At 43.2% G+C, this 26,758-nt stretch overlaps 1 protein-coding gene across 1 annotated transcript; it reads right to left on the bottom strand.

Annotated features, from left to right (window-relative positions):
• irs4b (insulin receptor substrate 4b) lies at positions 1 to 25,015 on the bottom strand. Its single transcript, XM_026162578.1, has 2 exons — positions 20,076 to 25,015; positions 1 to 207 (listed from the first exon to the last, which is right to left on the bottom strand). The coding sequence occupies exons 1-2, from the start codon at positions 24,283 to 24,285 to the stop codon at positions 203 to 205; spliced, it is 4,215 nt and encodes a 1,404-aa protein (XP_026018363.1). The 5' UTR covers positions 24,286 to 25,015; the 3' UTR covers positions 1 to 202.
• Between the last annotated feature and the right edge of the window lie 1,743 nt (positions 25,016 to 26,758).

The raw sequence follows: 26,758 nt of genomic DNA, 5'->3' as shown, positions 1-26,758 counted from the left end.
TTTTTTAAAAACTGCAAGCGGTTTTTTGTGTTTGTTTTTGACATTTTGTCTGCGATCAGAAGGGAGCAGCTTCTCAGTCTCAGTGAAGGTCAGAGGGCAACGGCGTTGGAGGCCAAAGGTCACAGGCTGAGTCAAGTGCCGCGAGCAGAGAGATGAGGATGAAGAGGAGGGGGGGCTGCGGCGCGCGATGAACCTCCGTCGCTCAGTCTGAGACACAGAGAGAGGGGGGGGGGGGAAAAAGCATGTTAGTGAAAACATGAAGACAAACACAAAAACAACAAACTAGCGACAACATGACACTGACCACAGGCAGCCAAATACAAAAAAGAACAATCTGTTTGGGAGTTTGGGAAGAATGTATATTTTTTTTCTTTTCAAAAAATCAAGACAAAAACCAACAACTTCAAGAATTTACATGAAGCTATCATCAGCCTCCAAATGAACAAACAGGTTGAGATTACGCGTCGTTAAAGGCATAAACCTGTGAGGTGTGGAGTGTCAGTAAGACACAACAGCACAGGTTTACCAAGCATGGGCACCGGGGTAGCTAGTTAGGTCAGGAAAACATGACAGTATCAGTGCCAGATACTTGTAATTGGTATTAATTCATATATTTTTTACTTATTATTTGACTGACTTGTTCCTTCTTCTTATAGTAAAGGTTTTCTTGTGTGCGGGAGCAGCTGAACAACAAGAGGAACGACTTTCCTTTCTGTCTCTACACAACTGAAAGTAAGCTCCACCTAGAAGAGGCAAAAGGACGTTTGCTGTAATTATTAATTGTAACTTTCTCCTCTCCAAGTATCTAACATGCAAAATACTTTGTGACTTTTCAGCTGCCTCTCCATGGAGGACTGGATTGCAGGTTGGAGCCCTCAGCGAGTATGGGATAGCTCCACATAAACAAGTTCTAGACCTGCAGCTCACAGAGGATCCAGAGCAGAATGAGAAGCTGCTGTGCAGAAGAGGTACGTCCCGTGGACCGCCACAACAGCAGCCTGCCCGGCAAATCAGCCCATAAGAAAACACTAGACTTTCAAAACAAGAGCCAGGGTGGTTTTCCCTGCCATACTTTGGCAACTGTTAAATTCCCTGGCTATACTTCCTGAGTAAAAGTTTATTGTGTGAGGAAATGCTGTCATATATTGAAGTGAGTATCTCTGGATGTGGAACTTTTGTTTAACCTTGTAGTGTTGACACACGTGCTGCCGCGACCAAATCACATGACCGATTTAAGACGATGTAACCCGCAGAACACTGGCTCGCGAATAAATTCCGTTTTTTAAATTGTGTTGACAGGCTGAGTAAAGACAAGTAAAACCAGAGTTATGATAAACAATTTTAAAATGCCAGCTGTAAGCCCTGTGATGTGTCCTGTGTGTACACTAGGTTTAGAAATTTGCATCTTGTATTTGCATTTTAAATGATAAAAGTAATTCGTTAAAAATGTTTGTGGTAAAATCAGCCAGTTGCACACTTGACTCCAGACGGTTAAGCAAAAGACAGGAAGCTAGGGCTGCTCGATTATGGCAAAAATGATAATCACGATTATTTTCACTGAAATTGAGATCACGATTATTTGACGATATTTATTTAACCCTTTAAGACCTACTATAGAACCAAGTCCACCAGAGCTTATATTATTTTTTTTACATGCTGTAGTGCCATTTGTGGGAGCATTTCAAGTTGCTATACATCAATACAACTGTTATAGCCCATATTTTAATAATATGTATGCATTAAGTCCATAGTAATTACATAAATTGCAAAAAAGTGCAATAAACTACAAAAAAAATTGAAAATCGCTTTTGTTTTGTTTACATATATTTCTACTTGGAGAAGTTTAAGAGGTTTATCCCTCAAAACTTTAAATACAATAAAGTTGCAAAAAATAGTTTCCCACCACAGGAAATTTATTTTGAGTGTCTTCATAGTTTTATTTCGGAGATACAGCAATTTTTATATACTGCAGGAAAAACAAAAAACAATCCTATGATGCAAATTTGCAAAGAAAACAGCAGGTTCATCATTTCACTGTGGGAAGTGATAGGAACGGCAAAGCGTGTTTCTGGAATATTATGTTTTTGTTGCTGCAAGCGCTTTTTATGCAATTTTTGCAAAGCTATATGTGGAACGAAACCGTGACCGAGGACAAGCTGATGGCATAAGATGTAAGTTTCATATGCAAAACAAATTATTGCGCTAGCTTACATGGTTCCGGTTCTACAGGGATTTAAAAATAGTTATGCAAAACGGAGCGTGCTGCTTTGACCGGCTTTAAAGGGTTAACAATGACTTTAAAAAAATAATATAAAATAGTGTGCAACACCACTGAAGTTTTTTTTAACCTCTCTTTTCAACCAAATGGCAGTCACTCTCCTCTCCAAATAACTTCTGCTTAGCTTTCCGAGCTTCCCTCGGGTCCTCTTAATCAGCGGTCTCCAACCTTTTTTGCGCCACGGACCGGTTTATGCCCGACAATATTTTCACGGACCGGCCTTTAAGGTGTCGCGGATAAATGAGGGAGGGGCTAATAATTGGCTCAGTCATTTTTAATGATCGTTGAAAGCCCAGATCATAATCGTGATTAAAATTCAATTAATTGAGCAGCCCTACAGGAAGCACTTAAAAAAACAAAAAAAAACAACTTTAAAGCGTCACAAGCATTTTCACTGCTGTTTGTACAAACAAAAAAAGCAAGCTGGAAAATGAGAACAATTATAATGAGACCACGGGCTAATAGAAAAACTATTACACATTATCACAGCACACACACAGAAACAGGAATGTTTGTGGTTCACTGATTGGAAGGGGGGGGGCTGTCGATATGATCTTTTTGGACATTTTGAAGGCTAGCGGTGCCAATTTTGACTGGAACCAGACCCTGTCTGGCTTTGGGCTCAGCCCCCCAAACATTTCTCCAAATCCTGAAAAGGTGGGGGTTCTGGTGGCTTCTGAGGGGTCGTGCATTGGAAGACACTGCAGGGGTTGCAAAAACACTCGACCCTCTTCTGCCAGCTCAGGAATGGTTATCACCACGCTTAGAGGTTGCCCAACAGTTTGGTAATCTTAAAAAGGGCACGATTAATGACACAAGCCGCAGGTTTACAATCACAGAAGAAGAAAGTAGAACTACAGCAGTTGCATGGTCACAGATCACCGCCTGAGAGAAGCAGCACAAATGTGAGACATCTCTGTCGGAGGAGGCTTGGCTTGAACTCCTCGTTGTATAATAAAATCTGTTTGTCTGGTAATAAGTGCGCGTGGCCGGTGAACTTTGGATTCTGCTCGCTGCAAGCAAGCAAGCAAGCAAGCAAGCAAGCAAGCAAGCACACACACACACACACACACACACACACACACACACACACACACACACACACACACACACACACACACACACACACACACACACACACACAAAATGTTTGTTTCCTGCCCTGCTATCATTGCTGGGTCGGGCTGTCAGGTCGGTTGTTGTGGTGCGGCCCAGCAGCCCCGAATGACCCGTGGCGATGGCCGCCGTCCAGCTGGGTTATTCCGCTGAGAGCGAGCCTTTGTCTGACACAACAATGTGAGCAGCATGCCACAATACAGATGCTTTGACACTGCTGGAATGCTGCCCCTCTGTTTGCTAGCCATGGGGAGGGAGGGAGGGATGGACTGACGGAAAGGCAGGGATACACGGATAAGAGAAGAAACAACAACCTGATGCAACCAAATTACAACCAAAAAAACCCAAAAGGTGTAGCACACCCTGGAATTCTGCTATGAACAAGGCCGTCTTTAAGCTCCCTGAAAAGCCTTCGGCTGATCTAAAACACTGCAGTGAGAGAACTGACAGGACTTTCTCTTAACTGGCGCCTGTTAGATCCAGAATCAAATTTAAAATCCTCCTCCTTACACACCAAGTCCTAAATGATCAGGCCCCTTCATATCTGATATATATTTTAGTATCAAATTACCCTAACAGAGCACTTTGCTCTCAGACTGCAGGCTTACTTACTCTCACGTTTCTAAACATACAATGTCAGGCAGAGTCAGCTTTCAACAGGAGTGGGTTGGGTTAAGAGGTAGGCAGGTTTGATACAGCATAGTATTGTGATATTTTGCTCTATCGTAGCAATACAGGGGCACTAAATTTTCATATTCTATTAAAAAAAAGTGAATATTCTGGGAATACTACGAACAAGAGGGCTTATCTCATGCACAAGTCGAGAGGACTCCACTTAACTGGCTGTATTCCTGGAGAACAGGAAGGTTTGCTGAGAACACATGTAATAGTCAAATGTGAATTTACTGCAACAACTGTGACAAATCATCAAAAATCACACTAATTCAAACAGATGGTGGTATTTATGGCAGGTTTTAGTGATGGTGTAGGTATCCTCCACAATCTCACTCTGCGACTCTAACTTTGAAAAAAGGTGATAAATCAAAATATACAATATGTTATTACAATACTCAACATGTTGCAAAACATTCAAGGTCGCAAAAAATGGTATCGTGAGTTAAGCATTGTAATAACATCGTATGGTGAGGTGTCTGGTGATTCCTGCCTCTCTCCTATGGAACCAGCTCCTACATTAGACTGGGAGACCGTCTATTTTTAAGACTAAATTAAAAACTTGCCTTTTGATTAAGCGTAAAGCTGTTCCTGTCTGAGCCTGGTTGTGCATGGGGTTGTCGTGTATTTGCTCATAAGGGTGTCACCTGATTGTTGGGGTTATCGCTCTAATATCGGAGGGTTTTAAACATCTTTGCCAAATAACACCTTAGTCACAAAAGCCTAAAGAACAGCTGACAGCTGCCCGGCAGCCACTGGTTGTGTGTATATTATGCAACCAGTTGGTGTGTGGTTGCTGGAGGTTGCCAACATTAAACTCGTCACAAAGAGGTGCTGCCTGAAAACCTAGTTTATATGAAAGACTTTTGTGCAACATTTGCAAACTACTCTCCAAGCAGTGATAAACTACAGCTCAGAGTGTTAATATTTTTGCAGACAAGCTAGTGTCTGTAGTGTAAACCACAGGCGACTGTGGCAATCTGCTAGCGATCAAAGCAGTCAGAAAGAGTTTTTTTGTATAGCACCCGTCTGTGTGACTGATTTCGCCTAGTGACAGCAGCCTCCAAAAATATGTGTCACATTTTTAGTAATCATATAAGCACTGTGGGTCTGTCAAAATCCTTTGTCCGAATGAATAACACCAAGGCAACGAACAACACGTAGTGGATAGTTTAAAATAAAGATAAAACTGAATATTTAAACTAAGTTTGGTTATTTGGTGTTAGAAGTTGTACAGGTGAGATGCCGTTTCCAGTGTTTGCATAGGTACAAACCGTGTTCAAGAGTCCTACGGTAATTGATAGTATCCTGCCAGCACTCACGCTCACTTTGTTAAAGTGTTAAAAACAGCCTCACTACTCCTCCCGTGTACAGCAGAGGCAGGGCTGTTTATAGAGATCAGAGTGAGTACACTGACATAACCGCACTATTTTGTACATTTACAGAAAGAAACTGTTGCTGTAATCTATGACACCATGCTGTAAAAACAACAGCTTACTGCTGCCGAGGCCCGTTACTGGCACTTTACTGTCATTTAACAGTAAAAGCTTTCAGACTGTAGTTTTATAACTTATACACAGTAAAGTACAGAGTACACGCAGTATTATTTTCTCCATTGAATGACTAATACTCACAAATATTTCCTTTATTGAACTGCTGATTGTTTCATTCCTTCCTGAAATTCTTAACATTTTGAAACCTGTGAGTTCTGACTGCTTCTCATTTGTGTTTGTAGCAAATGTGCGTTCAAATTGTCCAGGAATTAGAGGAGTGTAATCAGACTAATATCTAAAGGGAGAAGATTTTATTTTTTTATTTTTTTTAAACAAAGAAAAAAAAAATAGCATGCATGGAGAGATGAGGAAAACAAGCTTCAGCCACCATTGGTGAACAGCACAGTTATGTGGATTTGTATCTTTTCTTTTAACTTTCTGAATCATTATACTTAACACTACATACAACAAGCTTTGGCAATACTGTATTTAATTATGGTCAACGCAAGGCTGAATCTGAATGTGGGTGTGTGTGAGAGCAAGAGACAGACAGAGAGAGAAAGTCTGAGGTCTCTGGGTTTCTCTGCAGTCCAGGCGTGGACTTTGATCAAAACAACACTCTTAGGACACGAGCCCAACTGACCCAAGATGACCTTGCTTAAACACACACATACACACACTTTCAGGGCAAAATCAGGTCATAAAAACACCTGCATTAGCTAACAGATTGTTGTGTTGTTGCAACACGCGCAGGTGCTCAGATCCGCCGCCCTCTGTCTCGTTCCCTCTGCCCTCGCTGACCCTCAGCTCGTGCCTCTCTCTGTCCCCAAACCCCATTCACCCAGCTGGGACAAGAGATGAAAGGCATCATGGGAGTGAACAGCCAGCGTAACGGGTTGACCTGACATGGGCTTGCGCGACAGCTGGACTGGCGGCCTTTCAAGTGCAGATCGAGGAACGAAAAGACGCACTTCACTTTTGTGTGTCCAGTTTGGTTCTTGTTCTGTTTTTTTCCCCCGTCTCTACCCCCACCCTTACCACAGCAGCTGCACGGAAGACAAAGAAGAGCTGTACTTGAGGCAAATATCAGCATCAACAATGCAAACGGTCAAACTGTAAGGGGTCATCCTGTTCTACAGTGTGCCCATCGATCAGACTTTACTAACCCTCGATGTCCGCAATTTGGTCCAAATGCGATAAAGGACATTTTCACATAAAAGTGCAACTGTGACACAGGGCCAACAATAGGAAGTACAAAAGGATATATCTTCTTAGTTTGAAAAGTCACGCAAAAGCGACTTAAAACTGTATTTTATTTTGGCCACTAGACTAAAAAGACTATAGAGGTCAACAGCTAGATTCCAGGTAGGGCTGGGCCATATTATACCGTTCACGGTAATACCGGTATAATGTTAGGCAACTATAGGAAAATGAAATATCGCGATAGAATATGAGTAAAACGCGCATGCGCAGTGCCTTTGTTTTCATACGCACATGGCCGATTGTAGAGTGAAACAGATGAACCAGAATTGGTTTGTAAAAATGGTGCAACTTCCGTGATGTGGAACTGGTTTGGTGTTTGTCCGTCAGATACACGACAAAGCACTTTTTTTTGCAGAACATGCAAGCGGCCGTCGTTATTGTCGTATTTGTCGGACTAAGATGCTCTTAAATCTGGAAGTAATCTGGGTCCTAAACTCCGTATGCTTCAGGTCAAACAACACTGCAGCATCACTGAGAGTTAAAAACTGTCTAAATTCTTTCATCTTTAGTAAAACGATCAGCATTGCTGCTTTACCAGGTGTAACTATAAAGTTTAACTTCCAGGCATCCATGAAAACAAAAGTTATTACATTTAACGGAGTTAGAAGTTAGCAGGAAGCTAGCGGAAGTTAGCTCGCTAGTTTCACTAGTTACCTAAGCATGATATAGCACGTTCTGACGGAGAGATTTCTGAAAAAAATCAAACGTACAGCTCTGCTATCACTTCCAACATAAATGAAGACAGGAAACTAAACAGCAGTGACGTTTGTAGGGTTACTGAAGTTGGGCTAGCTGGTATATAATGATGTGCTACGTGATCGCTAGCGACACAGCTATGTTAGCATAACATAAACAGTGAAGCTGGAGGACGAACACTAACACTTTTCCACTTATAAAAGTTAACGTGAAGGTTCTTCATGGTTAGAGACAAATGCAATCGCATGGCAGGATGCTGTAAATGGACCAAACTTCAGTCAGGAGAACAACTGAGATAATCCATCCACAATACGAGGTTAGTCATTAATATACTGCAACAACATGGGAATAGAGCAGCTGCCAGAGAATTCAACATTAATGAATCAATGGTACAGAAGTGGAGGAAGCAAGAAGAATGAGTTTAATAAAGTTTGATTTATCTGACTGCTTTGTTTCGCTTAATGTGCCTTATAATCCCGTGCACCTTATGGTCCGAAAAATACGTACTGCACACTGCAGTTTAATGTTGCAAAGCACCTCTTTTTAACTTCAGTGGATATTATACATGGTTATGCTCAGGATATGTCAGCCCATTTCTACTGGAAATGCCTTTTGGTTAAACTTTCAGCAAGGAATTTGCATTTGCACTGTTACATTTTTATAAAGCTTTTAATGTACATAAAAACCAGCTTCTTGTTTAAGTGAAAATAAATGGAAGGTTGTCTTTTTGCGCTAGTAATGTTGTGGAGTTGTATTTTGTCTCGCATCAATTATATCGTCAGTTATATCGTTATCGCAAATTTTCAAATATATATCGTGATAAATATTTTTGGCCATATCGCCCTGCTCTAATTCCAGGAGTAGAAACCACCTTCATATTTTCCATAGAGATGTGGATTATAAGCCATAATGCTGAAACCATCTAAAGCAGACTGGCTGTGAGCTACGACAGACTTTATGAACTTAACTTGTTCCTACTAGAACTACTAGTGAGACCTGCTCCGATGTTTTAGTTTGGAGAAAGGATGCAGAGCTGAAGGTGCTGAGATTTTCCTTGGGAGTCACCAGGATGGACGGGATTAGAAATGAGTACATCAGTGGGACAGCTGGAGAGGTGAGGTTGAGACAGTTTGGGCTTGTACAGAGGACGGATGGTAGACATATTGGCCAAAGGATGTTGAAGAAAGAGGAAGAGCTCAGATGAGGTAGTGAAGGAGGACGTGACACTGTGATGACCCCTAAAGGGAGCATCTGAAAGAAGAAAGACTCTACCCACAATCCCAACTTGAGAGTGTAACGCCTCTGGTTAAGGTCGCCGTTTCTGTGGAAATGTTTAAACCTGTGCTTATCAGGTCATTTCGTGAATGCAAAACTTCAGAAACCACAAGAGTGGCATCTGCAGTCAGAAAGAAAAAAAAAAAAAGCACTGTAGCATTTCTACACTACAAAATGTATACAAATTTATTATTATACAGCGCTATCATTAACCATATAAACACGAAGATGGCTGGAAGTTGTTAGCTGTGGTATTTGGGGTTTGCAGTACTTTGCCTGCCCGCCTCAGTGGTTCACCTCTCACTATTGAGATCTGTAAGCCTATGGGATAATAGCTCTCAATGGCCCTCACTCTGCGACCTCAGTAAATACTTCAGTGATGAGTTTATGGGCTTATTTGCTAGTTTAAGGTCATATTTAACAAAAATTGAAGCTCATTTTTTAAATTACCGTCAAAATTCTAAAAGAATCAGAAAGAAGAACAAACTGGGACATGCTCATCAGCACATGCCAATCACAAGTCATTACCGAATGAGTGTGTGGTTTTGCAGTCAGACCCGCCCCTCATTCAACACATCCAGTTTCCAAACACCAAGATGGCAATGTTGAAAACTAGAGGCTTCATAACAGGACATTACTAAACAGATGGATGATGTCACATCAGACAGACAAACCCATTCAAAGACAAACTAGAATGAAAATTGTTGTCCGTCTCACTCAATAATAAAACTTCACTAAAATTTCCTTCGCATTATCTAAAACTCTTAAAGTCGCTTTTAAGCTTTCAGTAAACTTTGAACTAAACAGAATGAATGTAAAACAAACTTTGACGCACTCGGGGTTCCTCTTAAATGCACGTTTGCGCACACATTCAGACTTTGACTAATAAAGCTATCTAACCTCACATTCCAGCCAGTCCAAGGGTATTCCAGTAAAATCATGCTTTATCACTACCGTGTGTCTGCAGGAGGCGGTGAAGTAGACGAAAACACTGCAAAGACAGAAGAGAAAACTGCAGCTTTTCTCTAAGTGCGAGAGCCTCAGGAACCCCGATGATTAAAGTCCGAGACCACCTACGAAATCTACGTGCAGGCCCAGTTAAAGACTCACGATGACTAGGTCCATTTATTACTGACGAGACACAACATTTCCACTTGAGTAAGCACTGCAGCTCGTTGGTCTTGTGAAGCTTAATCACTGCCTGCGACTTTATTTATACTGCATGATTCACAACTTCATTAATAATCGCCACTTTATAAATAATTTTAACCCCCCCCCCCCCCCCCCAAAAAAAAAAAAACCCAAAAAACAAAACTGTTTCCAGCTTTGACGAGTTGCAACAGCTGCTTGCAGCATGCAAAACATAGGAACAAAGCCGAAGTAGACAAGATGGAAATGACATTTGATTAGGCTTCTGTCAAGCTGTGCTGCAGCTTTCATTAAAAACCGATTTGAAAATGTTCTCAATTAACTGTTTCTCAGATGTGCAAAAATATTTTCTTGAAGCCAAATGTCGAAAAGATATTCTCCTTCATGTCACATAAGATAGAAGCATATTTCAGATGCTAATTCAAGAGCACATTTGGATTGTGTTTTGCTTAGAAAATGGCTAATAACCATTTTTCTCTGTAGGGACCAAACAAAGAGCTGCTCTAAACTGATATTTAAAGCTCCGAGAACCACATCTTTCAAATCTTCAATGTTGCGAAGTTAATTTATTAATTTCCACTCCCTATATTTATTCCTGGACTCTACTGGAGTAGCTTTTTGTGTTTACAAGTTCAAAATAATCCTTTTTTCTCTTTTATTGCAGGCTTTGGGTTTATCCACTGTTTGAAATGAGTAATTTTAGCTTGCTTTCCCCTGATTGGTGTTCAGAGGTCTGACCAGCAGACAGGTGCTCTCATAATGTGTCTTTGTCTCTAGATGCCACAGTCACCTGTAGTTGCATGGAAAAAGCCAACTTATCTGCAAACACTCTGCAACTACTTGCTAAGTGGTAGGTAATCTGAGGAATGTGACACAAACCAGAAACTGAGGCCTTTTGCCTTCAAAGTAAAAGCTGCGGCTTTTGAAAGTTGTTGGCTTCAGCAGTAGCGCACAACTTTTACTGTGGAGATGAACGTCGTTCCCCGTTCTGCATGACACGTTGTCATGCTTCACTGCCGCTCGACAAGCTCGAGCTGGTAAGTGTTTGCAGACAAGTTAGCATCTTCCACAGTAACCTGCTAGTGACCAAAGTGTTCACAAGAAAATCTCAAAGTCTTTTCTTTGGGGGAAAAACCGTTCCGTCAATACTTGGAACAGAACAAACTTTCTGGGATTTTCTGACCTGGATGATTGAGGATGCATCCAGACATCTGCAGGGAGCTTTCTGGTGCAGGCCAGTTTCACCCAGCAACCATTCAGAGACCAGTCTCTTCACCTGTATTGCTCAGTCCTGAGATGACATCCTTGCTCTCACTGACATCATAAAGAGCCAAGATTTTGACTCATAGGGCTAACCTGAACTTGTACTGATAGAAAATTATAAGTAGGGCTGTGTGATTACTTGAAATTTTATTTAAATTACAACTTGGCTTTCAACAACTATTAAAACAGGCCAGCTGAGATAAGATAGTTCATAGTTTGCAAAAAATGATGACCTTGTTTTGTCTTTCATCCCCACCTCCATTAAAAGCCTAAATTCATCACACACCAGGTTCTCTAGCTCAGTTCACATATCTCTTTCTTTCTTGTTAACTTTCAGGTGATTTACTATTGAATTTCATTTTTACCTTCAGCAAATGCACTATTTTTTACCTAAACTCTCATAACATTTGCTAAAACCCCATATTTAAAGACTTTATTGATCAATGGGAGCTCTCCAAGCAGTCATTTGCCCAAAGTTTGAGGTCCACTTCCCTGTTTCTCAACAACACTGCCAGCTTTATGTTCCCAAGCCTCTTAATGCAGGCCACCCATGCTCAAAGCACATCTATCATTTCAGTCCTGTGAATTACAGTGCTCATCAAACGGCACACGTTATTTTAAGGTTATTTATTTGCCGAATGTATACTAAAACAGGCATAAAGAGCAAAGAGTCCAGCCTCAGGGGGCTCTCAAAGAGCCACAAATACTTTCCTATGACAGTCACAATGGCAGCTTAAAATCAAAATTGCCTTGTGTGCACGCCTGATGCCTAATAATTCTAACATCTGTGGGAATACATGTCTGGCCATTTAGGATGCAGAGAGACCTCTGCCTGCAACACACAGTAAAAGAGAAGTTGGGGGGGTCCTGTTACGAGCAGAGCCTCATACCGGCCCATAAATTCATGTCAGTCTGGAAATAGACCTGTAAATATAGAAGGGCACAGACGTGGAGGTGGGAACGAGAGAGGAAAAGGGCATCTTACTCTCCCTTTCCGTCCGATAACTCTGCCTCGCACTCTGTCCAGCCCTTTACCACCTCATCGGCACTTGGCTGGGAGGCGAGAACAAGGAGAAGGAGAAAAGGGCAGCTTCCCACTGCTGTCACAGACATCTAAAAGTCACTTCTGACAGGTTTAAGGGCACATCTCTCTCTCGTGACCCAACTTTCACAGCATTTAAAGATTTGAATATGATGCATATCAGAAAAAAAAAAGATATATATAAAAATTTTAAGAAATTTAAGACCGACTTAAACCCAATTTCCCTCGGGATGAATAAAGTATTATCAATCAATCAACTAAAACTTCCTCAGGGTTAGAGACAGCTTGGTTTAGTTTCTATCGTCTGTCTGAGGCTCTCGTTGCACAATAATAAATCAATGTTGGCTTTTAATGTAGGCTGGCATGTCTAAACTGCCCGAGGTGGAACTAAAGTGCAGGCAGGTGTACGTGAGTTTACACGTAAGGTTTTAGAGGGGTCGGTGGTTATGACATACCTACAGCTTAGAGTTAACACAGACGCATAAATCCCCAGTAATACTGCTGCTCAGTTTTGGCGGAAAAATCATAACCACAAAATCTTGATTATTTAACCCTCTTTTCAGTAACAAAAGCCTTGCTGTTACTGAACGCAGGTGCCTGTTTTTTTTTTTTTTACCTTTTCCCTTTGAAAACAAAGCAATGAAGCCACCAACCAGCTCATGTTTCCCACCAGAGGGAGGACCTGGGGCTGTACTACGAAGAAAACTGAACATATCCTTTTTTATACCCATACCATCTTTTTCCTGATCGGGCTAAAATAAAGCTGCATTCAAATTCAGAAAAGTGAATGCGACTTCGAGCAAGTACAGGAGAAACAACTGCTGGTGACAGGAAGTAGACAGGCGAGCCCAGGTGAGCAACTGAAGAATGAGAGTGCTGATGAGGGTGAAGAACACTGTTGACTGACATACGACTTCATAGTAAATACATTAGAGGGTTGCCAAAGCAACTGGAGCCTGGAAGAAAGCGAAACGCAGCTTTACCCCAACATCAGCAGTCAGCGTCAATAAATCAATCGAGGCTTCAATCTAGGCTAGCAGTTCGTTTACATGAAGCGGGGAGGTGCTGGTGATATATGACCGATCGGAAGCATTGAGGCAGGGCAGCTGATTTTACAAAGCAAGAAAAAAAAACTATTATGTTAGAAAAATGTGAATAGTGGCTAAAGTAAGAGGACTCTTATAGTGTATGCACTCCAATAGCTTTGGTCAGTAAAGCCCCAATCACCAAGGCCTAGAACCAGTCAGCAATCCCCAGGCAACCACCAGTTGCTAGGTACAGATGTGGACTCCCTAACACCAACACCAAGTAAATGAACATTTGAGTTTTAGATGTTCAGCAGTTGTTTGAGGGTGCAAGGGTTTGGGGCTTGAATTGATGAGGTCGTTGACCAATTAGTTGGCCTATGTGAGTGGGCTTTAGGCTGGAAGTTATAATAAAGTTTTGCCAATTTGAAGGAAGGAAGGAAAGCCAGTCAAAATGCACCTCTATCAATAAGACATAGGATGGATTACAGCTGTTATTTGATTACATTAACCTCTTAAGCCCCAACGGGGTTTCTGAGCTTCCTGCTCGAAAATGTAATGCCCTAATTTAATTGATTATTTCTCTGCAATTACAAACTCTGTCCTTACAATCTTGGTATCAAAATAAAGCTAACACTTGTGAGATTTCATCAGAGGTGTAAATATTGAAGCAGATATTACTGTGTCAAAGTTACTGAGACTGGAACACAGAAAAAGTAAGTCGATTTTATCCTTGCCTAATCTTTTTTTAATTTTTAGCATATAACCCTTTTAAAAATATGCCTTAGTTCACATTTGATTCCAGAAATTCAGTAACCAACATATAAACATCATCTGTGCAAAGATTTATGTTTCTAAAGTGAAACAGTGAAAAATTACAGCCCTGTCAATACATGAATATCCAGACGTTGTACAAAAATGTCAAATTTTGGCACACAGTTCTTCTGTGCATTTACATAACTGCTCGTTTAGTCATGGCTTGTTTTCGATGCGTTTGGTGGTTGTAGAAATGGTTTATATGACATTTTAGCCGAGATTCAGAGGTTTCTGTGGATACTACACATGTCTGGACTTATATTTCTCACCCCGTGTTATAACCGATTAAACGTGATCTCCTTTTTGCCCCCGGTACCGGGGGCGTGGGGCTTAAGTGGTTAACATTTAGATGTGCATTAGACGGTTTTAGTGAGAGCAACTAAAGATTAAATCACTACTTTTCTTTATTGATGTTCACAAAGGAAAGAGATAAACTTCCTACTGGTCTCTAAAGACCATCCCACTACCTTTTCCTATCAATGGAATAATTTTTTTTCAAAGATCTGATTGATTGGTGACTGTAGGTGATGAGCAGATTAGGTGTGCATCATTTGTTGCTATGGTGACGTGAGTATAAGGTTAACTACCTTCATTACCGAGAAGGCTCTGAGCTTCAGATCTTGCCTCACACCACAGGATTGTGACAGACAATGAAACCTATATGAAGTTGAGATGCTGCAGAGCCTCTGGTGAACCACTTTTGATTTAAAAAAAAAAAAAAAAAAAAAAAAAAAGCATATTTGAGTTCCAGCATCGAAAATGCGATGACTTTGGTGCTGCTAAATGTGAATTTGTGGACAAAACAATTAGAGGAAATTATCAACAGATTTCCCAACTTAAGCATTATTTCCTGCAGATTTCCCTTTACCCCAGCTGATCTAAACACGCCTAATTTGAAATATTTATAGCAACATTTCACAGACGCATGCAAGACTTCCTCACCAGCTGGATGAGAACCCAGCCTGATTCTCCACCTCCTGCTCCTCCTCTGGGTCAAGGATCCAGGTGTGCCTCTATCCGCGCAACACCACAACTGAGGGGAAGCGCATTCCTGAGTGATGATGATGCGCTTCCTCTCAGCCCTGCTGTGTGTCTTGACATGCCGCTGCTGCAATTACACCACCACATCAAAAGCTGCCTGCAATGACTCAGCGCTTACAAGCACACGCGCACCTACCTAGATGCCCGGCACAGACTGTAAACAAGCCAATACACAAGACTGTGTGTCAGGGATTAACATTTCCGATTGTTACCTTGAACTGCATGAACTAACACACACACACACACACACACACACACTATTGATTAATGAACCTGCTGGCAGCAGCTGAAAACACAGCACACACAGACAGACGGACAAACTCAAATAGGACGGGTTTGAGTGTCAGTTGATCTCCCGTGTCGGCGAACACAGATTCAGCAGTGAATAACCACACACAACGACGATAAACAAATTAATCAGGCGGCGCTCTCATAGAGTCCTGACTCACGCTATTAGGGAAAAAAAAAAAAAAAAAGAACGAAAAAAAAGGAGGTGATTGTGGGAGGAAGTGGGTGCAAAAAACTGAATTAAAAGAGAAGAGGAAAGAAAAAGGGAGAAAAGGGAGATCCTCATTTACAGACATAGCCTAACTTTGTGCTCTAAGTGTCAAATGTTTTCTCACAAACTCAACCCATCATCCTGAAATCCCCTGCTAAGCATTCTCATCTAAAACCTTTCTTCTGCGGATGTTCACCTACACCTACTGGAGCTGCTTCACAAAGAGCTGTAAATATGGAAAACATAAGGACTTAACGAATATGAGCTGAATCATTACTTAATATTACTGCCAATCAACTTTTAAACAGGATGTCTGAGGACTTCCTTGGTCTATGATGACCTGGATAACTGAGAACCTTCACAGACTTTTAACAGGAACCACAGCAGGAAACAAAGACATTCACAACTGATCTGATCTTGGCTGAAAAGCTGGATCAGGTATCAATGATAATGCAGTTTGATGTTCCACGTCTACTTCACCACACAGCACACCAGTCAACAGCAGCAGAGCTAAAGTAGGTAACAGCAGAGGGTCAGCAGTAATATACCCCAAGCAGCTTTTTAAAACTGTAAATCAGTGACCAAGCTTTGGCTTCTCCCTTTTCTGTTTACTACACCCTAACCCTTATTACTATTTATTATTAATATTTACAGGAGGTAATTTTTTTAAATTGACAAGAATAAAACTGTCAAATTTATGTTAAAAAATGAAATTTTATGTAATGAAACTTGCACAATTTCCAGAATGTACATAATAAGACGCAAACTGATTACAAACAGAGGCAAATATATTTACAAAAAGAATGGGAAATTAAAGACAAAAAAAACTATAAGGAAAAAGAAGCCAAATTTACTAAAAAATAAAATAAATAAATAAAATTAGAAAATACATAAAAAAAATATCTGAATATCTGGAAAAAAAAACTTGCAAAAGGTAAGAAAAAAAATTGAGGAAACAACTGATTGATTTGATGAGGAAAAAAACAGAACTTGAAAATGAACAAGAAAAAGACATTTCTAAAAAGAAATATGAGGAAAAAAAAGGAAGATAAACTTACAGTTAAACTGACAAGAATAAAACCTTGACATTTATTACCAAAAATAGGCAAATTTTAGAGGATAACACTGGAAACCTTATACCAAAAAAGGGCAATTTTATGAGACAAAACTTTATCCAACGTTAATAAAATAATAACTAAATCAAAGCTACTACCAAAAAAAAACACAAAAAAACCCCAAAAAAAACCATTGTGTGATTTTGCAGACACTTTAAGTTACTTTGGAAAGAAAGTCAGTTACTCCCAGGGTCAATCACTTAAATTAGGGCTGCTCGATTATGGCAAAAATGATAATCACGATTATTTTCACTGAAATTGAGATCACGATTATTTGACGATATTTATTTAACCCTTTAAGACCTACTATAGAACCAAGTCCACCAGAGCTTATATTATTTTTTTTTTTTTTTTTTTTTTACATGCTGTAGTGCCATTTGTGGGAGCATTTCAAGTTGCTATACATCAATACAACTGTTATAGCCCATATTTTAATAATATGTATGCATTAAGTGCATAGTAATTACATAAATTGCAAAAAAGTGCAATAAACTACAAAAAAAATTGAAAATCGCTTTTGTTTTGTTTACATATATTTCTACTTGGAGAAATTTAAGAGGTTTATCCCTCAAAACTTTAAATACAATAAAGTTGCAAAAAATAGTTTCCCACCACAGGAAATTTATTTTGAGTGTCTTCATAGTTTTATTTTGGAGATACAGCAATTTTTATATACTGCAGGAAAAACAAAAAACAATCCTATGATGCAAATTTGCAAAGAAAACAGCATGTGCCTCATTTCACTGTGGGAAGTGTTACGAACAGCTGATAGGAACGGCAAAGCGTGTTTCTGGAATATTATGTTTTTGTTCCTGCAAGCGCTTTTTATGCAATTTTTGCAAAGCTATATGTGGAAGGAAACCGTGACGAGGACAAGCTGATGGCATCAGATGTAAGTACAACTCCTCCGGTTTCATATGCAAAACAAATTATTGCGCTAGCTTACACGGTTCAGGTTCTACAGGGATTTAAAAATAGTTACGCAAAACGGAGCGTGCTGCTCTGACCGGCTTTAAAGGGTTAACAATGACTTTTAAAAAATAATATAAAATAGTGTGCAACACCACTGAAGTTTTTTTTTTTTTTTTTTTTAAACTCTCTTTTCAACCAACGGCAGTCACTCTCCAAATAACTTCTGCTTAGCTTTCCGAGCTTCCCTCGGGTCCTCTTAATCAGCGGTCTCCAACCTTTTTTGCGCCACGGACCGGTTTATGCCCGACAATCCGGTTGTTCAGTCTGACGTCACTAGCAGTGTCTGGGTCTAAACTCCGCTGCAGGTCCATATATCAAAGGATCACTATGGCATTACTGAGAGTTGAAAAACTGTCTAAAGTATTTCATCTTTAATAAAATGATCAGCCTTCTCCTCTACCAGGTGTAACAATTGAGTTTAACATCCAGGCATCCATGAAAACGGAATTTATGACATTTAACGGAGTTAGAAGTTAGCAGGGAGTTAGCTCGCTAGCTTCTATCTAAATACAATATAGCATGTCCTGACTGCGGGGTTTTGGAAACAAATTAAAACGTACAGCTCTGCTATCACTTCCAGCATAAATGAAGACAGAAAACTAAACAGCAGTGACGTTTGTAGGGTTACTTTAGTTTGGCTAGCTGGTATATAATGATGTGCTACGTGACCGCTAGCGACACAGCTATGTTAGCATAATATAAACAAGCTAACCTTTTTTCCACTCGATAAAAGTTAACGTGAGTGTTCTCGGTGGTCAGGAACAAATGTAATCGCATGGCAGGATGCTGTAAAAGGACCAAACTTCAGCCAGGAGAACAACTGAGATAATCCATCCACAATACGAGGTTAGTCATTCATATACTGCTGCATGGGCTGGGCTGTAGTTACATCGTAAGGTTTTAAAAACTGAGCTTAAATAAATGATTAGCGGTAATAAAAGCCGAGGGAGGTCAACAGTGATCACTGACTGTTTTAGGAGCTTTTTGAGATCAAATAGAAGAAAATACAAAACATTAAACATGTTAACAACACAAAAGCCATATTAAACGCAGACTACTTTAGACCCGGAAGTAGGATTCGTCGCGTCATCACTGAACAACCGGATATTTTCACGGACCGGCCTTTAAGGTGTCGCGGATAAATGAGGGAGGGGCTAATAATCGGCTCAGTCATTTTTAATGATCGTTGAAAGCCCAGATCGTAATCGTGATTAAAATTCGATTAATTGAGCAGCCCTAACTTAAATGAAATGCTAAAAGGTTCTTATAACAAACCCATCACTGAGGCAGACAAACTGCAAGCTGATTTTCATTTAAACAAGCTCTGACCTGAGCCAACACCACAGGTCTCTGTGCAGCTGGCTTTAAGACGACCGTGCAGGAACAGCCTATTTAAATAGAATATAAACAGAATGTTTTTACAATGTTTAACCTCAGCTATTAAATTCTACTCAATTTTTAGTGCTTTCTCACATCAAGTAATCTAGTGATTATTTTTCCTGTAATTTTAAACAATCATTTGCCAGGAACATCCCTAGTAAAAACATGTTTCACCGAGTGACTGCCAGCTTACTAGACTATAAAAAAGGTATTAAGTGCATTGTGCTGCCACATTGAGTGTTCCTGTTGGCACTGGATTCCTTCGTGTTTAGTATAAATAAAAATAATTTTTCATAGATGTTGAAAAGCTTCTCATGTGACAGCCTTCCAGCAGACAAAAGAGTTTATACACCCACACATTAGTACACTCTGCATACATGCTGACACAAAGAAAACAGCGGCACGTGCACAGACAGGCAGAGAGAGACACACACACACACCACCACCACCAAGCTACAAAGACAGGAAGTCTGAGGCATTTTTGGGTGATTCAACCCACACTTGACCTCAGATAAACCCTCCCGTTCATTCAGCGAGCTAATCGTCTACCAGTGTGTTTGCACACAGCGTGCGCAGACCTCAAGATGAACTGCATATTGGTGCCACTTCCTGTACGAGCACTGTTATAGCCAAGGCTTCAGCTCCCTGGGCAGATGCCTTCAAAAGACGCGCGTGAACGCTGCCTTGTCAAGATCACAGAGACTTGATTCAAAATAGATTCACTGGAGGAGCTGCAAATTGAGACAATGCAGCTAATAATAGCATCCAGCACTCAACGGTTATTTTGGATTTCAGTGAGAGGGGGGAAAAAAGAAGAGAAAAAAAATACACTTTTACTCACACATGAAAGATCTCACACACACACACACACACACACAGTGTTTTTCCACACATAAACTTCAGGAAAGAAAGTGAGCATGTGCAGAACAGAAAGTAGTATCTATAACACTAACACAAAATCATCACTTATGCTGACTCACCCTTGGTTGTTGCAGTGACGCCGTCTGATTTGGTGAAGTCTATACTGGCGTAGGCTCTGTTCTCTGGCAGAGGCACCATCCCCCCTGCAGCCGCCACCACCGATGCCGTGCTCCCACTGCTGCTACCTGCTCCCGACGTCACAGCTCCCGTATTACTCCCATCCTCCCTCAGCTCCAAGGCGATGTAGTTGAGGCCGTTTTGATAGCCAACTGACATGTTCCTGCACATTCTGCCGGCTCCGGGCTCTGTGGAAGAGGATGCTGCTGAAGTCCTGGAGGCCGTGCCTGTTTCTGTGGTTCTTGCCGGGGCGTGGTGAGCTGGAGAGTCACCCAGACCCTCCACAGACATCCACACACTGTCAAAAGACGCCGAGCTGGCCCATCTAGACGCCTGTCCCTCCGTTACATAAGATCCGTTGGGGGCCAAGGGGTTAGCAAGGGTGGGGTGTGTGGCCGAGGAGCCAAGACCTCCACTAGGAGGCGTTGAATTAGAGGAAGAGGTGGAGGAGAATGTCTCTGAGCTGTGTCTTCTTCTGCCCTGGGGATCAGCTCGAACCACCTTGGGCTCCATCGGCTGCGTTGGCGCCCTATCTGGGCTCGTCGGGGGCAGGGGGGGAGAAATGGATGAGGAGGTGGTGTGGGGAGGGTGGCCATAACGCCCCTCTATCACACAGAGATGCTGCAGCATGGCTGTAGGGCTCGTTTGTGTCCCGTCACCTCTGCTGAGGTTAAACGTCATGTCTGTGTAGTCGTCCCCAACTGGCCTCCAGTGACCTCCGACCTGCACTCCAGGGGAGGCCACCGCCCCGGGATTGCTAGCCAGTGGTCGGATATAGCTGGGTGGGTTCCATGGGGCAACTAGGCTCGGTCTGGGTGACTGGTTTTTGCCCAGGCAACCAGAACTATCCTGCTGGTCCGCTCCTACCTCCACACTCATGTAATCCTGAGGAGGGGAGCGACAGTGGTCACCGGATCCCAGGGAAGGCGCTTCGTCTTGGGCAGAGTGAGGGTAGGCGGGTGGCTCTTGCTGGAGAGGGTAGTGATCACCGAACTCTATATTAATATACTCTCCAGGACTGGAAGGCCCTTCAGAGGAGCTGCCAGTGGCAGGGACTGAAGTCAAGGTGCCTGCAGATGCTGTTGAAGGCTCACTAATTCGCAGCGGTCCGTGGAAACTTCTTCGGCCTAAAGGGAGGCGGTTGGGCCTCACAATACGGCTGTCAGCCATTGCTGCAGTCGTATGGTGAGCGCCATAAGGCGGAGGTGGGTGAGAGGGAGTGGAGGTGCTACTACCTCCCCCACCCCTCTTTTCTGGTGTTGACACTGAAGATGTGGCGACTGATGAGTAGACTGGTTTAGCAGGAGAGCTCATAGGAACGTACTCCCCATACTCTTTATCTTTCTCTTCCCTTTCTCTGCTGGGGGCCTTATAGGAGCGAGGGAGAGAGAAATAAGGGCTGTAAGGCTTTGGGGTGTTCTCAGGTGTGCCAGTTGTATAATATCTGCTGCTCCCTTCATTTGTGACCTTGCGCCCCCCAGCACTACTGTACGACATGTCCATATATTCCCCATTCTCGGGTCTTTCTGCAATGCTGTCGCTTGCACACGCCCCAATGAGGCTGGAGCTGCTGTGAGGGCTGGGAGAGGCCTGCACTGGGGAAGGGGAGCTGCAACTCCCCCCCGGGAGCATCATCATGTAGCCGTGGGAATCGGTGGAGGATTGGGATTGGAGCTGGGGGTGATGATGGTGGGCTGAGCGTGTAGCTAAAGCTGGACTGTGAAACTGAGGAGAATGGGAGATGTGGTGGGAGTAAGAGCTGGGTTGCATAGGCATGTAGTCAGGGGGAGTGTCCCTCGGCGACACCGCCACGCCACACATCATAGGCATATAGCCGCTGTCTTCCTTGGCGGAGGAGGAGAGGGGAGGGCGCTCGGAACCGGCCTCCGTTCGGGAGAGTGTGGAGGGACGGCTCTGCTGGCTGTGTTCGGAGCAGGAGCTGTAGTCAGAGCGCAGTGAGGAAGAGGAGGACGACGGCCCCCCACGGAGCAGGCCGCTGCCAAATGGCAACACCACATCCGATCCCTCATCCAGTGAGAAGTTAGTCTGTGTCATTTTCTGATAGACTGCCACTCCGGTCGCGCCACCAGTCGGTCTGGTAAAAGAGTGCGTCCTCCTCCTCAGTGATGATGAAGAAAAGCGCTCATCCTCTGTTGTTGACGTGCTCTCATCCCGCGGCGTGTCAGCTCCACTGTTGTTTCCGGAGCCCGCATTGGTGCCAAAGACCTCCCGGTTCCAGCCCATGGCCATGTAATCATTTAAACAGTTCTCTTCTCTGATTGGTGGGGTGTTGCCAAGAGAGTCTGGTGTGTTGCTCCGCACCCGGAAGTAACGGAAGTCACCTGGGCTGGAGCCGTACTCATCTGACGAGTTGAAGCCACCGTCTGACGGGGAGCCGCATATTGAGGCGCTCGATGGGCGGGTGAGCGTGTCGGAGACGGAGCCGTGGCCGCTGCTGGAGGAGACGCTCACGGGGCTAGTGGTGGAGGGAAAATGGGAGACTGGCAACGAGGCAGAGCGGGCATGATAGGTGGATGTTGCCCCTGGGATAGCTCTGACATAGCGTCCGCTGCCGGTGCTTGTACCAGCGTTTCCTGTGGCGACGCCGCTCCCACTGCTGCCGCCACCACCGCTGCCCATATCCTGACGACCGTGATGGGCCCTCGCAGTGTTTAGGTGAACCAAACTTCCAGTGGCAGAGCGGAACGGCCGGTTCATTGTGCCCTCGCCCTCACTGGATGTCCGAAAGCGATAGCCACTAGCCATGTTGCTTTTAGTCGACGGCGGCGTGCCAACCACGGACTCTGTCCTCGACCGTCGCTGCAGCCCAGTCTGACTCGGCGGAAGGTTGCCCAGGTGGCGCCGCGTCGTGATAAAAGGCATGTGATTGGAGCCCGACGACTGACTCTTACTCCTCGGCCGAAACTCCGCAAACGCTTTCAGCGCTTTCATCGTTTCCAGGATGGTCTCATGCATGTTCTGGGCCACAACAGAGTCGTCCACCTGCATCCATATCTCCCCAGGCCCGATGGAGGAGGAGCGGCCCACCTCGATGAAAAAGAAGCTTTCTGAATGTCCGCAGCGCCTGATGTTCATCAGCTGCAAGTTGACACAGGGCGTCTCAGAGTTCAACTTAACGAGGTGAATGGTTTTGGTAGAGAGGCATAGCCGGTAAACACCTGTGAGGTTTTTGGTTTGACCCAGTCCTTTGGGTTTTACATTCACCTGCCACACCTCTTTAAACACAGTACCAGGGGTGACCGTACCATATCCATCATCTAAATCATCAGAGTCTAAGTGTCCTTTTTTGCCCTCGCTCATCAGCTCACTGATAGCCACATACCAGTCCTCCTGCTCCTGCTCATTCTCAGCCACAATGGCAAAGTACTCATCCTTGGTGTAAAGGGCAATGAGGTGTTTGTTTTTGGAATCCGCCCTTTTGTTCACGGTGAAGCACTGGTAGAGGTAAATCACTCTTTTGGGAGGAGAAGGGAGGACGGCTCCACCACTGCTGGAGGCGGAGGCGGAGGAGGCTGCCGCGGCGGCAGCAGCAGAGCGCAGGCTGTTCCTGAATTTCTTCTCGCTGTCGTAGTACTCCAGGCGGCTGGGGCCGAGGTGGCTGGCAGCCCTCAGCACGAAAAACCTCTTGTGTCCATGCTTTTGCTTTCTTAAATAGCCACACTTTCGTATATCATCCACCACGTCTGGGGTGTTTACGACGTTCACAGCTGCGTATACATGGCTGTTGCCAGCGGCGGGGTCCTCGGCGGTGTGTACCTGGCTGAAAGGCGAGGAGGAGGAGGCGGCGGTGGCTTTCCTGCCCGGAGACTCTGCGATGTTTTCCCCAGAAAGATGCTGCTGCTGCTGACAGTGATGGTGCTGCTGTTGATCCTTTGGCGGCTGGTGGTGGCTAAGGTTGAAGTGGTTTGACGGAGGTAAATGGTGGAAACGAGAGCCTCCTCCTCCTCCACCACCACCACCTCCGGCTCCTCCGCCGACATTAATTAACGGGGAAGGGGGTTCCCCGACCGAGCCGTCTCCGTTTGCGGCTGCAGCGGTGGCGGCCGCAGGTTTCGTCCCCACGTCCCTCTGCTGTGTCTCCACCATCAACATCGCTGCCTTGCCTTCCTGATAGTTCGTGAAATTTGCCATCAGAGAACACAATCAAAGGTCACTTTACTAGCAAGCTAATCCGAGCGGACCTAGACCCCATTCTTGTTTTGGGAGACGAGCTCCTGAGTCCGGCTAGGCCAGCTAACTGACTCACAAACACACACACACACACACGGCTCAGATTTGCAGCACTCACAAACCGGCTTTGCTGTTCCGTCTGAAGAAAATAGTCCCTTTTGCCCTCTCAGCGGCGAGGCAGGTACTCCAGCGTGAGCTTTGCTTTTTATTTTTTTTCACGAAATAAAGCCCACCGCGTGCAACATGACCACGTTCAGCCGTGTTTCTATAATCGGGAGGATCCAGCTAGCTCGGTTAGCACTGCTTTCCCTTCTCCTCTTGTACACATCTCTACGGGCCACAGCACAAACAACACATGACCCCCTGCGTCACCGAGCGAACGGGAGGAACAAAGGGGCAGAGACGGGCTCTGATTGGTCCGTCACTTTGACTGTCAGCCGTTGACAGAAGTCGAAACCAATCGGTGCGAGATATTGGAGTTTTGCGTCAATAACTTTGGCAAATCGCGTAGCGTGGAGTTTACTGAAGTTTTCAAAATAGGCGGTGACTTTCTCGGGCTTATCTAGAACCTGCTGTTGAGCTTTCCAGCAACTGTTTAGGTGTAGGAAACTGTTCCCAGACCAGCAGACTCGGAGTCCCCCCACCCGCGCGCTGTGATCAGACGAAATCTTGGGTCAAGTTCCATTTTTTTGGCTATTTATGTTAGATCTTATTATCAAATATTATACAAACTCAAAAAACAAGCGTAAATGAGCCATTACTGAGTAATTCTTGTAATAATCTTAAATAAAGTAATCTTGAAATAAAATAAAATAAGAAACCGAGGTTTTTATCAGTGGTATTAAAGTATAATTCAAAAACACTTGTGCAAATCTGTGGTTGTGATTCACTGTATTGTAACTGGAAATACTATATTTTGCACACCACTGTATTTATTTATAGTGAATAGCATATCTGGTTCATATGTATTTGACAGAAAAAACGTATGTTTTTAAAGAGAATACAGCATGTGGAATGATCTCCACCTTAATTGGTGGCAACACTGGCCAGCTACTTTTACAATAATGAATTCTTAATAGTGAAAATGCATTTCTAATGTCACTGTGTTCGCCTGTTTATAATCTTAGGAAATGTTATCATATAGCAAATTTCACGCAGACGTGCAAATTATTTTTGCTTTAGAGTTGTTTTAAAAAGACAGATGTTCAGAAAAGTGGAGGAGACATTTCAAAGCAATGTGAGAAACAAGAAATTAGGCATTTAGTGTGAGTAACGTGAATGCAAAGAACAAAATTCGCTGAACATACTACACCTGCTGGCACCACACTTGCATTCCCTCTGACCCGAGATTGATCCTAAGATTTTTGCCTAAAGGCAGCAACTTGTCACTAAACGCTTATTAAGAGAGCATGCATGTGTGACAGCAGAACTTTAAGCTCCTGCAACAAACTTAGATAGAGTAATCAAGGAGGACTTTCCCCCTACGTCCCAGGGGCGGTATCTGTGTTCTTACACACTGCGGAGAATGCCACGCTCGGCTTTCTTAGCCTCTACTACACTTTGCATGTGACAATTTGCTGGAACCTTTTATCCCAAACACCTTTCAGTGTCATGAGCGGGATCATGTTTAGTGCAGCTGGCCCTGGTGGGAATCATACCCTTAACTCTATGCGGGGACCACCTGTCGGCCTCTGAATGCATCCCTTTAAATGGCAAAGACCTAAAGAAAACTCATGCTGCAACTCTGCTTTTGATTTTACAATAAAAAAAAAACAGAAAATATTGGACCTGTGTATATCTACAACATGTTTACTGTCACACATATCTCTTTAAACATCTCAAAACGATGCAAACACATTTTGAATATTCACCTGTTGCATTTGGTCAAATCAAACCCTTACAAACGCACTGGTGTAATCTATCCCCACTGTATGCCAGGTGCCATAATATTAATTAAGTAAAGTCTGTTTTTATAGCACTTTTCGGGGCTAAGAAAAGTCTTCATAGCAGTCACAAGAAGCTCTAAAGAGCCGGCTTGAAGAGAAGATGACATGCTCTAAACCTGACAGGGAGACAGTGCAAAAGCTTTAAAAGTTGGGTTATAAGTGAAAACTTGTGAGAGTTCCTTGAAAGCCTTAAAGCAGCATGTTGGATAGATTGAAGGTGATTAATCCAAGCGAGAGGAGACGAAGGCATCGACACGCATTCCCAGTTTACTTTTCAAGACAAAGGCATACAATTTAGTAACACGGCTGAACGTGGTCATTTAATAAATGGAAAAACAGCAAGAGCTGATCAGAGTTAATGGGAGAACACACAATGAAAGTTGTATATTCTCCCATTGATGTATATAAATTGTAAATAAATTGAACATGCAGATCCATCTGCTGTAGACCTTGAGACACAAGGGAACAACTGGAAGTACCTTCTGTCA

This window comes from Astatotilapia calliptera, chromosome 3 (assembly GCF_900246225.1).
Source record: "Astatotilapia calliptera chromosome 3, fAstCal1.2, whole genome shotgun sequence".
Classification (NCBI taxonomy): Eukaryota; Metazoa; Chordata; class Actinopteri; order Cichliformes; family Cichlidae; genus Astatotilapia; species Astatotilapia calliptera.
Note: the sequence above shows the minus strand (reverse complement) of the source record. Positions and strands in the feature narration are given on the sequence as shown.

Excerpts from the sequence above, each read along its gene's own strand:
- irs4b (XM_026162578.1), bottom strand. The coding sequence starts at position 24,285 with ATGGCAAATTTCACGAACTATCAGGAAGGCAAGGCAGCGATGTTGATG.